The following is a 13,526-nucleotide window of genomic DNA, read 5'->3' as shown; positions in this document are numbered from 1 at the left end:
GTGGGGAGTTGAAGTACTCTATTATTGTGTTACTGTTGATTACTTTCTTTATGTTTGTTTAGCTCCTTTATGTTTTTGGGTGCTCCTATGGATTCATAAACATTTATAGTTGTCATACCTTCTTTTTGGATTGTAGTATTTATGATTATATGGTATTCTTTTTTTGTGTCTTTTTATTTATTTTTGAGAGACAGAGAGAGACAGCGTGAGCAGGGCAGGATCAGAGAGAGAGGGCGATCCAGAATCTGAAACAGGCTCCAGGCTCTGAGCTGGCAGCACAGAGCCTGTCATGGGGCTCTAACCCACAGACCATGAGATCATGACCTGAGCCGAAGTCGGATGCTTAATCGACTGAGCCACCCAGGCACCCTATAATTATATGGTATTCTTTGTCTCTTGTTACCATCTTTGTTTTTACATCTGGTTTTGCTACCTGGCTTTCTTTTTACATCTATTTGCATGATAAATATTTTTCCGTCCCTTCACTTTCAGTCTGCATGTGTCTTGAAGTCAGAAATGAATCTCTTGGAGGCAGCATATAGATGGGTCTTGCTTTGTTATCCATTCAGTCAACCCTGTGTGCTTTGGTTGGAGCATTTAGTACATTTACTTCCAAAGTAATTACTGATAGGCTTGTATTACTATTCTGTTACTTCTTTCATGGTTGGTTTTTTAGTTTTTATCTGTTCCTTCTCTTGCTCTCTTTTCTCATCTTTTGCTGGCTTTCATTAGTGATGTGCTTGGATTTCTTTCTCTAGTTTTTTGCATGTCTATTAGTGGTTTTGATTTGTGGTTATCATTAGATTTATATTTAGCATCTTCTGCCTATACCAGTCTATATTAAGTTAATGGTTGATTAAGTTTGAATCCATTCTAAAAGCACTAAATTTTTACTCCCACCTCTCCCCCATGTTTTAGATATATGGTGTCCTACTTTACATCCTTTTTTTGTGAATCCCTTTACAATTTTTATTGATATACTTAATTTTACTGCCTTAGTACTACCTACTTTCCTTGCTGCTAATTATGGTCTTATCTTTCCACTCAGAATCCGCCCCCCTTTTTTAAACATGTTTATTTTTGAGAGAGATAGAGTGTGAGCAGGGGAAGAGCAGAGACAGGGAGATACAGAATCTGAAGCAGGCTCCAGGTTCTGAGCTATTGACACAGAGCCCGATGTGGGGCTTGAACTCATGATCCACAAGATCATGACCTGAGCTGAAATCAGATGCTTAACCAACTGAGCCACCCAGGCAACCTGAGATTCCTCTTTAATATTTCATTCACAGCTAGTTTAGTCATGATGAATTTCTTTAACTTTGTCTTGGAGACTTTCTCTCTTCTTCTGTTCTGAATGATAGTTTTGCTGGAGACAGCATTCTTTTTTTATTATTTATTTACTTATTTTACAGTTTGTTTATTTTGAGAGAGAAAAAAAGCATGAGTAGGGGAGGGGCAGAGAGAGAAGAGAGAGAGAGAGAATCCCAATCAGGCTCTGCACTGTCAGTGTGGAACCCTGTGTGATGCTTGAACTTCCAAACTGTGAGATCATGATCTGAGCCGAGATCGGATGCTCCACTGAATGAGCCACCCAGGTGCCCAGGAGAGAGTATTCTTCATTGCAATTGTGTTTTCCTTTAGCACTTTGAATATACATGCCAGTCTCTTGTGGCCTGCAAAGTTTCTTTTGAAAAATCTGCTCATGTCCTTAGGGAATTTCCCTTGCATGTACCTATTTTATTTTCTTCTTTTCCTTTTAAAATTCTCTCTTTATCACTACATTTTGCTATTTTAATTACTGAGTGTCTTGGTATAAATCTTCTTGGGTTGGTATAGATCTCCTTGGGTTGATTTTGTTAGGGGCTCTGTGTGCCTCCTGCTTCTGAATCTGGATGTATGTTTCCTTCCCCAGATTCAGGAAGTTTTTAGCTATTATTTCTTCAAGTAAATTTTCTGCCCCTTTTCCTTTTATCTTTCTGGGATCCTTTTAATGTGCTTATTAGTGTGCTTGATAGTGTTACTGAGTTCCCTCAGTGTATTTTTAGTTTTTATTTTTTGTCTCCTTTTTGTTCAGCTTTATTGCTTTCCATTACACTGTCATCTAGGTCACTGATTCGTTCTACTTTCTCTGTTCTACTATTTATTCCCTCTAGTGTGTATTCAATTTCACTTATTAAGTTTCTGATCTCTGGTTCTTGTTTATGTGTTCTACCTCTTTGTTGAGCATCTCACTGAGGTCCCCCTTTCTTCTCAAGTCCAATGAGTATCTTTATGACCATTACTTTAAATTTAAATCTTCCTTTTGGCATATTACTTGTATCTGTTTTGTTTAGCTTTCCTGCTGTAATTTTGTCATGTTCTTTCATTTGGGACATACTCCTTTTTCTTCTCATTTTGTCTAATTCTCTGTGTCTTTTTCTATGTGTTAGGAACGTCAGCTGTGTCTCTTACTTTTATAAGTAGTGGTCTTCTGAAGAGCTGGTCCTGTAGTGCCTGATAGGGCAGTGTCCCCTATTCACCAGAACCTGATGCTTCTGGAATGTCTCCTGTGTGTGTGTGTTGCATGTGCCCTAATTTTATGGCTGAACCTTGTTTGCCGTAAGTCCAGTCATCTCTAATGACTCTGTGTGCCTCTGGTGGGCAGGGTTTGGTCACTGTGTTGTGGTCCAGTCTGGTGTTTGCCTTTGGCTTGGGTCAAACCGGCCATTTGACAGAGATATCATAGCTTGGAACTGCAGGGTGTTCTCCCTGTGTTTTCTCCTGTGAAGCTTTTGTCGGTAGGCCAAGCCTGCCATCAGACCAAATATCTGTCCTCAGCCTACTACTAGGGCTGCAGGTGGACTCGTGTGTGCTTACCCCCCCCCCCCGCCCCGGGAAAGAGGTACTTTGGAGTGGTGCTGGCCACTGTTGGGGCTGCTCGCACACTGCTGGGCTTGCGACACTGCTTTGGTTCGTCTCCTGCCAAAGATGTGTTGGCAGGGGTAGTCTGCAGAAGAATATGGGGGCAGGGTGTGTATGGTGCCAGCAAGGTCCATGCCAGTCCCCTGTGGGAGGTGTTTTGCAGCCACTTGAGAAAACACCTGTCCAAAGGCAAGACTGATATGGAGGGGCAAATCCACAGAAGAAATGGTAGGTTGGGGCATGCTTTTAGCAAAAGTACGTGGAAGTGTGGGTATTGTGCTGTTTCCATCAGGTATATGTGTATCTAGGCTGGGAAGGAAATGATTCGTGTTAGCTTTTTGTTCTTGCAGAAGTCTCCCAAAGATCCCTGCCCTTCCAGCAACATGCTCAGAGGTTACTAGAGAGACCTCCTTCCCGTATACCCTATGCATATTTCAAATTGCTGCTTTTATGCTGTATCTCAGTCGGGTTGTTTGTTGTGCCATCTCTTTAAGGATGGGGACTTAATTTCCTGTCACCCCCTGGTTCTTCCAGAGTTGAACCTGCTCATTTTAAAAATTTCATGTGTGAAGCCCCACTGATTGTAAGTAAGTACTTAGGATGTTAGGTCCTTCTGGATTTCAAAGCCAAATGTTACTGAGATTTATCTTCCCAGTGTGGGTCTACCATGTTTGGGATGCCTGGCTTGGGTTCTGCTCTTCGTCTCACTATACGCCCATGGCATCCCTCCCTTCTGCTGACAGACCTACAGGTGTCTGGCTCCCCATTGCATCTTTGCCCTTTCTGCCCTTTTTGTTCTGTCCTCTTTTCTACATTTAGCTGTAGAGAATCTGTTTGGCCAGTCTTCAGTTCATTTTCTTTTTCATTTACACTAATGTGGCTGTTATATAGATGTAACTGTAGGATGAAGTGAGTCTGAGATCCTTCTACTCCACCATCTTAACCAGAAATCCACATGAAATTTATTTTAAAAATTTTATGACAGAGATTTCAGGTATAACTATGTTCCCAGCACAGGCAGGATGTTTAAAATTTTCCTTGGGGTGCCTGGGTGGCTCAGTTGGTTGAACATCTGATTTCATGATCTCACGGTTTGTGGGTTCAAGCCCACGTGTCGTGTTCTGTGCTGACAGCTCAGAGCCTGGAGCCTACTTTGATTTCTATGTCTCCCTCTCTCTCTGCCCCTCTCATTCTCATGCTCTGTCTCTCTCTATCTCAAAAGTAAATAAACATTAAAAAAATAAAAAGAAAACTATTTAAAAATTTTCCTTTGAATCCTTAAGTTAGGATTTTCCATTTATCCCAGTTGGATTTTGTGCAATTAACTTGAATACTACCTTTTAATAAAACTTTCAATTTGTTGTATATAGTGCTTATCTGATGAGTAGATTTTAAAACTAAGTATGATTTTCATTGTGTATTTAGTTTAATGCTTTGCAGTATCAGATACCTATATGGATATTTGCCCATATGGCTTTTAACTATAGGTCTGTTGCTCCTGAAATTGTTGAGCCCAGTGTGTTTTAGGATTTTCAACTTTTGATTTTTAGAAAGATTATATAGATTAGTTAGCATATATTATGTTACAGTCCTAGTTACACATGAGGCAACACTCCCATAATCAAATTAGCATTTCTGCTGCAGAACATCTGAACATTCATAGTTAAAGGACTAAAATAGTTTAGATCAAATTTTGATGCCAGATGAACTTAGGCAACAACTTATTAAATTTATATTGAAAGCTTTCTGATTTTAGAATTATGGTTGACCCTTGAAGAATGCAGGGGTTAGGGATGCTGAACCCCTTGACTCTCTGTTCAATCAGAAATCCATGTGTAAGTTTTGATTCCTTAAAAACTTAACTCTTTTTTAAAAAAATTACTTTTTTCTTTTATAATTTATTGTCAAGTTGGTTTCCATATAACACCCAGTGCTCATCCCAACAAGTGCCCTCCTCCATGCCCGTCATCCCCCTTCCCCTCTCCCCCATCAACATCAGTCCTCAGTTTGTTCTCAGTATTCAAGTCTCTCATGGTTTGCCTCCTTCCCTCTCCCCAACTATTTTTTCCCGTTCCCCTCCCCCATGGTCCTCTGTTAAGTTACTCCTGTTCCACTTATAAGTGAAAACTTCTGGTATGTGTCCATCTCTGCCTGACTTATTTCGCTTAGCATAACATCCTGGAGTTCCATCCATGTTGCTACAAATGGCCAGATTTCATTCATTCTCATTGCCGTGTAGTATTCCATTGTATAGATAAACCACATCTTGATCCATTCATCAGGTGATGGACATTTAGGCTCTTTCCATGATTTGGCTATTGTTGAAAGTGCTGCTATGAACATTGGGGTACATGTGCCCCTATTCGTCAGCACTTCTGTATCCCTTGCGTAAATTCCTAGCAGTGCTATTGCTGCGTCATAGGGGAGTTCTATCGATAGTTTTTTTGAGGAACCTCCACACTGTTTTCCAGAGAGGCTGCGCCAAGTTACATTCCCACCAATAGTGTAAGAGGGTGCCCATTTCTCCACATCCTCGCCAGCATCTGTAATCTCCTGATTTGTTCATTTTAGCCACTCTGACCGGCATGAGGTAGTATCTCAGTGTGGTTTTGATTTGTATTTCCCTGATGCTGAGTGACGCTGAGCATCATTCCATGTGTCTGTTGGCCATATGGATCTCCTCTTCAGAGAAGTGTCTAAAAATTTAACTCTTAGGAGCCTAATGTTTTTTTTGTTTGTTTGTTTGTTTTTTGTTTTTTTAGAATTTCAGTATACAAGTTTATTATAAATTGTTATTATTTTTATATAGTTTGTTGTCTATGTGGTTTCCTTATAAGACCCAGTGCTTTTCCCCACTAGTGCCCTCCTCCATGACCATCACTCCCCTTCCTCTTTCTTCCTCCGCCTTCAGCCCTCAGTTTGTTTTCAGTACTCAAGAGTGTCTCATGATTTGCTTCCCTCCCTTTCTCTAACTCTTTTCTCCCCTTCCCCTCCCCATGATCCCGTTAGGTTTTTCCTGTTATACCTATGAGTGAAAACATATGGTATCTGTCCTTCGCCTGACATTTCGCTTAGCATGACACCTTTGAGGTCCATACACTTTGCTATGAATGGCTGTATTTCATTCGTTCTCATTGCCATGTAGTATTCCACCGTATAGATAAATCACATATTCTTAATCCATTTGTCAGTAGATCGACATTTAGGCTTTCTCCATGATTTGGCTATTGTGGAAAGTGCTGCTATGAACACTGGGGTTCATGTGCCCCGATGCATCAGCACTTCTGTATCCCTTAGGTAAATCCCTAGCAGTGCTATTGCTGGGTCATACAGTTCTATTGTAAATTTTTTTGAGGAACCTCCTCACTGTTTTCCAGAGCAGCTCTACCAGTTTACATTCCCACCAACAGTGTAGGAGGGCGCCCGTTTCTCCACATCCTCACCGGCATCTATAGTCTCTTGATTTGTTCATTTTAGCTACTCTGACTGGTGTGAGGTGGTATCTCAGTGTGGTTTTGATTTGTATTTCCCTGATGATGAGCATTGTTTCATGTGTTTATTGTTAATAGCCTAATGTTGACTGGAAGCCTTACCAAAAACAAACAGTTGATTAACACATATTTTGTATGTTCTATATACTATATTCTTTAGTAAAGTAAGCTAGAGAAAAGCAAATGTTAAATCATAAGGAAGAGAAAATAGTTATAGTACTACAGTATAAAAATGCATTTATAAGTGGACCTGTTTAGTTTAAACCTGTGTTGTTCAAGGGTCAACTATATGGTAGTATATGGGATTGTTTGTTTGTATTCATAGTACAATCTAATAGTTACTTTGATATCATATCAATGTTTTGTTTTCAGGTTAATTGGGAAATCTCTTTTTAAGTATTAGAGTTTACGAATAATAAATTGTGAATAGTTACACGGAATATTGTCATTGGATAATTGTAGGCTATTGAGTTAATTTTAAAGTTTGGAAAATTGGTTTCCATGATTAATCAGCTTCCCAGTAAAATCAGCATGTTTGATTTCAGTTGCTAATTTTCATTTCCCCAAATCTAACTTCATCTGACACATATGAGAGAGTTTTATGATATACCTTTCATGTTTGAAATTAATATATAGTATAATAAGTAATATGTATTCATTTGATCTTAAGAAGAGATGGCAGTATATGGCAAATATTCGTAGAGTGTATATCCCAATAATTCCTTACTTGTGCACTTGTGTAGATCATTTTGTTCCATTTTGATCATTGTGTTGCGTGTAACTTTTTTCTGAAGTACCAATGTGCTAATATATGTCCATAGAAGCCTTAAGAAATGAGCTCTTCAGCAGATGCCAGTCTCTCTCAACTCTTTGGTGGAATAAGCCTTGTTTGGATTTTCTTTACCCTGGATATTTCTTGGAACTGATTACTTTAGATGAAGAAGATAATTTTGCTTGGAAAATAATACAAGTAGAAATTACACTTTGTAAGAATACTTAAGCAGAAAAGATTATGAAGGGCATTGAAAATAAGCACTATAAAAAGTACTGTTTTTCAAGATGTTTGGTTGTGAGCAAATGGTAAATGACATTCCTTTATAATTTGTTCATATATATAAGCATGGCATATTTTCCTAATATGTCCAACTTAATTAAGGGAACAATACTTTTGAACTCTTAAAATGCTTTCCTTGCTCCCGTATATTTAGATGTTTCCAGTTTATTCAGCCATATTTGGGTATCCTATACTGAGCTATAATAATTTACTAGAAAAATTGGGGCTTGAGAATGGCACGGGCATGAGCAACCAAAATGAAAAACATGGTCCTAGGGGATTGCAGTTCAGTGAATAACATAGTCATAGATAAATCATTATTTTCAAAAATACCAGAAGAGACATATAAAACTAAAATGGGGCTCTGTGATCAATATCAATTGGGGCATTTAATCTAAATGTTAGAGGAAGACTTAGAAGAACAGGTAACATTTGAACTCAACTTTGAAGGATATGTCAAATTTTGAAAGGTGCAGTAGAGGAACAACAGTAATATTACTAGTGATATTTCATTTTAAGATTGGTCTGTTTGAGGTATTTATTGTGAGTTTGCTAGGATATTCTAAGATTTATTTTGCCTTTCTATATTTAGCATATTTCTATCCTGAACCTATTAGTTGTCTTTGCTCTTTATGGATTTTTTTTCCTCTAACATTTTGTCCCTATATTTTATTATGAAGCAATTTTAAATATATAGTAAAGTTTCTGTCATTAACGTTGTACTGTGTTTGCATTATCACATATCTATTTATGTATCCTTCTATTTATCCATCAATGTATCTAATTTTGTTTGTTTTTTATCTGTTCATTTTGAATTAATTATAAATTCACAGTAAATTGCAAAAAAAGTGTGCAAGGTGGTCTTGAATGATACCCTCCATTCAGTTTCCCCCTGTGGTGACATGTTATTTAACTATAGTACAATGTCAAAACCAGGAAACTGAAGATTTATTGCTGTTTCATCAGTTTTTCATACACTGATTTGTGTGTGTGTGTGTGTGTGTGTGTATGTGTGTTGTAAGTATAGTTCTATGCAATTGAATCACTTGTGTAGCTTTGTATAATGACAACCACAACCAAGATACTGAACTGTTCATTGCCACAAGGTTCCCTTATGCACATCACCTTGCTTAACCCTATTCTTTACCCCTGGCAACTGTTAATTCCACTTTGATCTCTAATTTTCTTATTTTGAGGTAGAATCATGAGGTGTGTAACCTTTAGAGAGTGACTTTTTTCACTCAATGTAATGAATCCCCTGGAAATCCTTGATGCATTTCAAAGTGAATGCTAATCTTCAACCTAGTTCTCCCTAATTACTTCACCAAATATAGTATTAATTAGAAGTTAACATAGAAGTTTGTTTTTGAGGTGAAATTTATATACAATGAAATATACAAATCTTAGCCTCTTGGTTTTACATTTTTATTTTTTTAATGTTTATTATTGAGAGAGAGTGTGTGTGTGTGAGTGGAGAGGGGCAGCGGGGAGGAGAGAGTGGGGGAGAGAGAGAGAATGAATCCCAAGCAGGCTCCATGCTCTGTGTAGAGCCCAGTGTGGGGTTCTGTCTCCCAACCATGAGATCATAACCTGAGCCAAAATCAAGAGTCAAATGCTTAACCAACTGAACCACCCAGGCGCCCCTTCATCTTAACCTCTGTAGATTAAAAAAAACCTTTTTAATGTTTATTTTCAGAGGGAGTGCCAGCAGGGGAGGGGCAGAGAAATAGGGAGAGAGAGAATCTTAAGCAGGCTCCATGTTCAGCACAGAGCCAGATGCAGGATTTGATCTCAGGAACATTGAGATCATGACCTGAACCAAAATCAGGAATGGAACGCTCAGCCCACTGAGCCACTTAGCTGCCCCAACCACTTTAGATTTTTAGTCAAAGGATAGCAGTGTAGCTTTTTATAAAGAAATCAGTTTTACTGTACTTGAATATATCTCTTGGTGATTCTGCTCATGAATACAATACAGATTAAAGTACTATATTTTGAAATAACTGGGTACCACCAAAATATTAATAGCAGTTTTGCTATTCTTCAATGAAATAGGATAAATTAGACATCTGTTAACTTTAAATTTAAGATGGGTCACTACAAAGCTTATTTCAGCAAGAATGTTACGGTATAGTAATGCCAAATGGTCAAGACTTGTTACTTGGGATTAGCTTTAAAACTGTTTTATTCTGGGAAGGAGCTTTGAAATATGTAAGATCCTGTTGTTTTACTGCTGGCACTTCATAAATTCCCCATTGTGTTTTTTTCTATAAATTGTTTTACTTATGTTTTGGATCCAGAGTACAGTTTAGAACCCAGTAGTTGTTTTAAAGTTTTTCGCTTTCAGTTTTGTTTTACGTGGTTTTATTTATATAGATAATTCAAAGCTAATTTTAAGTACACTTTTCTCCCCTCAAGGAGATGAAGCCTTATCTAAATCAGTGCCTGTCACAGTGGATGATGATGATGACGACAATGATCCTGAGAATAGGTATGATTTCATCTGTAAGGACTTAAAAAAGATTATAACACACCCTAGGCGTGGGCACAAACAGCCGCAACGGAACCGCAAGCCGGTTGTAAAAACCAGGAGTGCCTGCCTTAGAAAGACTCGCTCACAGTCTTCCTGCAAGTTTGAAAGAAAGGCCAGAAAATGGGCTAAAACCCAGAAACCTTAAGAGAAAGTAAATACAAATATTAACACACCTAGCATAGGGTGTGTTATAAATACAGCACTGTCAATTTTGTGTTCCCATGTAAACTGTGGTAATTCTGAGAATATTTTAATTTCAGCAGATTATTTTATTGATGAAATAAATCATATTTCAATAAATTGGTGACAACAGACATATCTCTCCTCAATATTTGATTATTTTTTTAATTGCCATCTAATATGGTGGTCCTACTTAAGACCAATTTAAAGTATCAATTTACAAAGTGTCGTGACCGATTTGAATTTTAACTATTTTTCAAATAAAAGCAATAGCATGATAGTATTAACTTTAATAAAACTTAAAAGCTGGTTTAAAAGTAAAGTGTAGCCTGTACATATTCACTTAACCTCAGGTATGGTGGGAGAAGAAAAAAATACAAAGACATACCCATGTCCTAACAGTGAAGAATAATAATGAAAATAATTGTATTAAAGAATATAACCCTAAATTTTTTACCTATTTTTTAAACCCTTCCTGGAATATAGTATATTTCCACACTCATCTTCAGCAAGTTAGTGTGGTGTAGTAGGTGGAGTTTTGGAATAATGTGGGTAAGATTACCTGATTTCTAGTTCTAACTTCTCTAACAACGGTCTGTGTGATTGTGCGCAAGTGACTTAACTACTCTGCCAAAATTTTCTGATTTCTAAAATGAAAGGATTGTATGAAATTTTCTCTGATTAATTCTAGCACGAAATATCATGATAGACTTGAAGGTTTTACTATATTAACCGTCCATTTATTCCTAATAGTAAGGCATAATATTAAGAAACCCTGAAAATATACATGTAACTTTTGTGTCATAATTTTGTAAGAAATTAACTTTGAGTTAGTAAATACTGTGGGGCCAGCTGTTATTCTAGCTCTGTTTTCTATATCTTGTTGCTGATAGGGTTTTCTGTTTCTAAGATAAGCATTCTCCTAAGAGGAGAATGTTTTTCTTAAGGTAAATGAATAATTTTATACTTTCAAAGAGAGATTAATCAGGGACACAATGACTTAGTTGCTGCTTACCTACTTTTTAAAAATCAAATATATATATACATATATATATATATATATATATATATACACACACACACATTCAGTTATTTTATGAGATGGAATGGGGTCGAGAATGGAATGGTAAAGGCCTACATGTTATTAATCAGCAAGTTTTATAGTACATGATCATAGTGAGATTATGGAAGCATTTAAAAAATTGTCCTTTCGAAGGCTTTAGTTACTCTCTATTTAGACTAATAATTTGTTTTCCTGTAAACCATGAGGACTCAAATATTATTGAAAGGCTACTAATCTTTAAAACATGCTATAGTCTAAGTATGACTGATGAAGCTTAATCTCATATTTAGCCACCCAATGAGAGTGTTATTAAGATATGATAATTTTATATTTGTGTTAAAACTTGTCAAAATATAAATATTTTCATCCTTTAAGCTGTTTGATTATATCTCTCTGTAACTGGCAAGTATTTTATTGGAAGGCATATTTAATTCCATCTTGTATTTGTGATTAAAAAGTACAACCCTATTGAGTACTTTTGAGAAGAATTGAATTTTACCTTGAACATGTTTTTCTTACTTTAATGTGCCTTTATAAAATACACCATTAATCAAGTTATTAATACTTGTTTCATATTAAACATACCAAAGAGGTATCTCATATCCATGATAGGGATATATATACCATCTGGAACTATTTTAGCATAGATGATGTATTTGAGCATATTTGAATATGCACTAAGTAAGTTTTAAAAATGTTTGCAGATCACGATTAATTCTTGGAATTATTTTTACCAATTTCAGTTTTTGAGTAGGTTGTATTATAGTACACAGCATGTTGTAATTTTGTGTAAATTTGTACACAGTTGTGTATAAATTGTGTATACATTTCATATGCTTTGACTTTTTAGCAATGTTAATACATTTTCAATTGTTGACATTTATGGAGAAGTAAATAGTATATTAATGCCATGGCTTAACTATTTGGATGCAATAAATTTCTGTAAAACTTTTTCTTGTTCAAGCATTTAATTTTAATTATGTATCTTTTAATGAAAGTTGAAATACTTTGTTAAAATCTGGATATGGAGGGTAGTTTGTAGCTAATGAAATTTTGATATTTCTGAAATTGTAGAAATAAATACTTTATAGTTCCTTAAACATATATACATATACTAACAAATGAATATATATACTTATGTATATTTATGTGAAAGTCGATTTCACTATTATCTGTGTCTTTACCATTTTAAAGCCATGATAGCTTTTGAGGTCATTTAAAAAATTTAGCCATGCACTAAATATTTTATTGGGTGTGAATATATAAATTTGTTATTTTAGCATACTGTTAGGTAGCATCATTTATATTTGAAGGTAAATGCATGCTGCTGTGAGAGTTGTCTAACTTGTAAATTAATTTTCGTTATATTGCATTTATTTAATAAACAATGACAATATTATAAGTTGATTGACAGTTTAACTTTTTTCATTGAACTTTTTTAGAAAAATAGACTGTATTTTGAATTTTGTATAATTGAGAATTTACTTAGAATTTTATAGCTTAGACTTTATATATTTTTTGAAAGGGAGAATAATATGAAACTGTTAGGTTATTTAAATTATAACTGTAACTTTAAAAGTCAGTTATTTGAATATGCCATTATGTTAATGTTGTCTTTCAAATACCTGTTGTGTTTTAAATCGGTTCTTTCATTTAAACAACAATTATTGATGTAATTTAATTATAGTTGCATTTCTTTAGTTAGCTGGCATTGAAAATCTGTTAATGATTCCTTAATAGAGATATTTTGTCCAAACATTTTCTAATGTCCTATATTTGTATATGTGCACTGTGAATTAGCCTCAGAGATAAGATGGTAGTTTAACAGTGTTAGTGTTGAGGATCATTAAGCTAGGCTTGTCTTTAGAGGTTGCGTATTAAACCATCCGTGAAGACTCCATTCTCTCCAAAAAAAGAATTATTTTCAGAATATTCTTTATTTGGAGATTATTTTCTAAATAAGCATTCTTTCTTTATTCCTTTTTTGACTAAAATCTGAGATTTTTATATAGATACCCTTACCTGGCACACACATACAAATATTTACCTTATAATTGAAGAATACTAAATTGGGTCTAATAATATTCCATCGTTTCTCTCATAATTTCTTTCTCAATTTGGCTAAGTACTTAGTACATAGAAGCAAAATTTGACATGGAGATTGCTTAAAGGAATTGCCCATTGTTAATAGAAGTTCTACTTAATTATAGTGGGACTACACTATAGCCTTAAAATTTTCCAATTATTTTGTTATTTGGTAATATTTTGCTTTTCAACTGGAAAATATACAAATGGTTGTTTTAT

General features: G+C 35.6%; 1 protein-coding gene across 5 annotated transcripts in view; it reads left to right on the top strand.

Moving 5' to 3' along the window:
* Positions 1-13,526, top strand: part of ATRX (ATRX chromatin remodeler) — a 275,833-nt gene that overhangs the window by 86,099 nt on the left and 176,208 nt on the right. For all 5 annotated transcript variants that reach the window (XM_029929461.1, XM_029929463.1, XM_029929459.1 and 2 more), the window contains one exon: positions 9,865-9,937. In XM_029929461.1, the coding sequence (XP_029785321.1) occupies positions 9,865-9,937 (73 nt within the window). The remainder of the gene's footprint in view (positions 1-9,864; positions 9,938-13,526) is intronic.

The sequence above is a fragment of the Suricata suricatta genome, chromosome X, assembly GCF_006229205.1.
Source record: "Suricata suricatta isolate VVHF042 chromosome X, meerkat_22Aug2017_6uvM2_HiC, whole genome shotgun sequence".
Classification (NCBI taxonomy): Eukaryota; Metazoa; Chordata; class Mammalia; order Carnivora; family Herpestidae; genus Suricata; species Suricata suricatta.
Note: the sequence above shows the minus strand (reverse complement) of the source record. Positions and strands in the feature narration are given on the sequence as shown.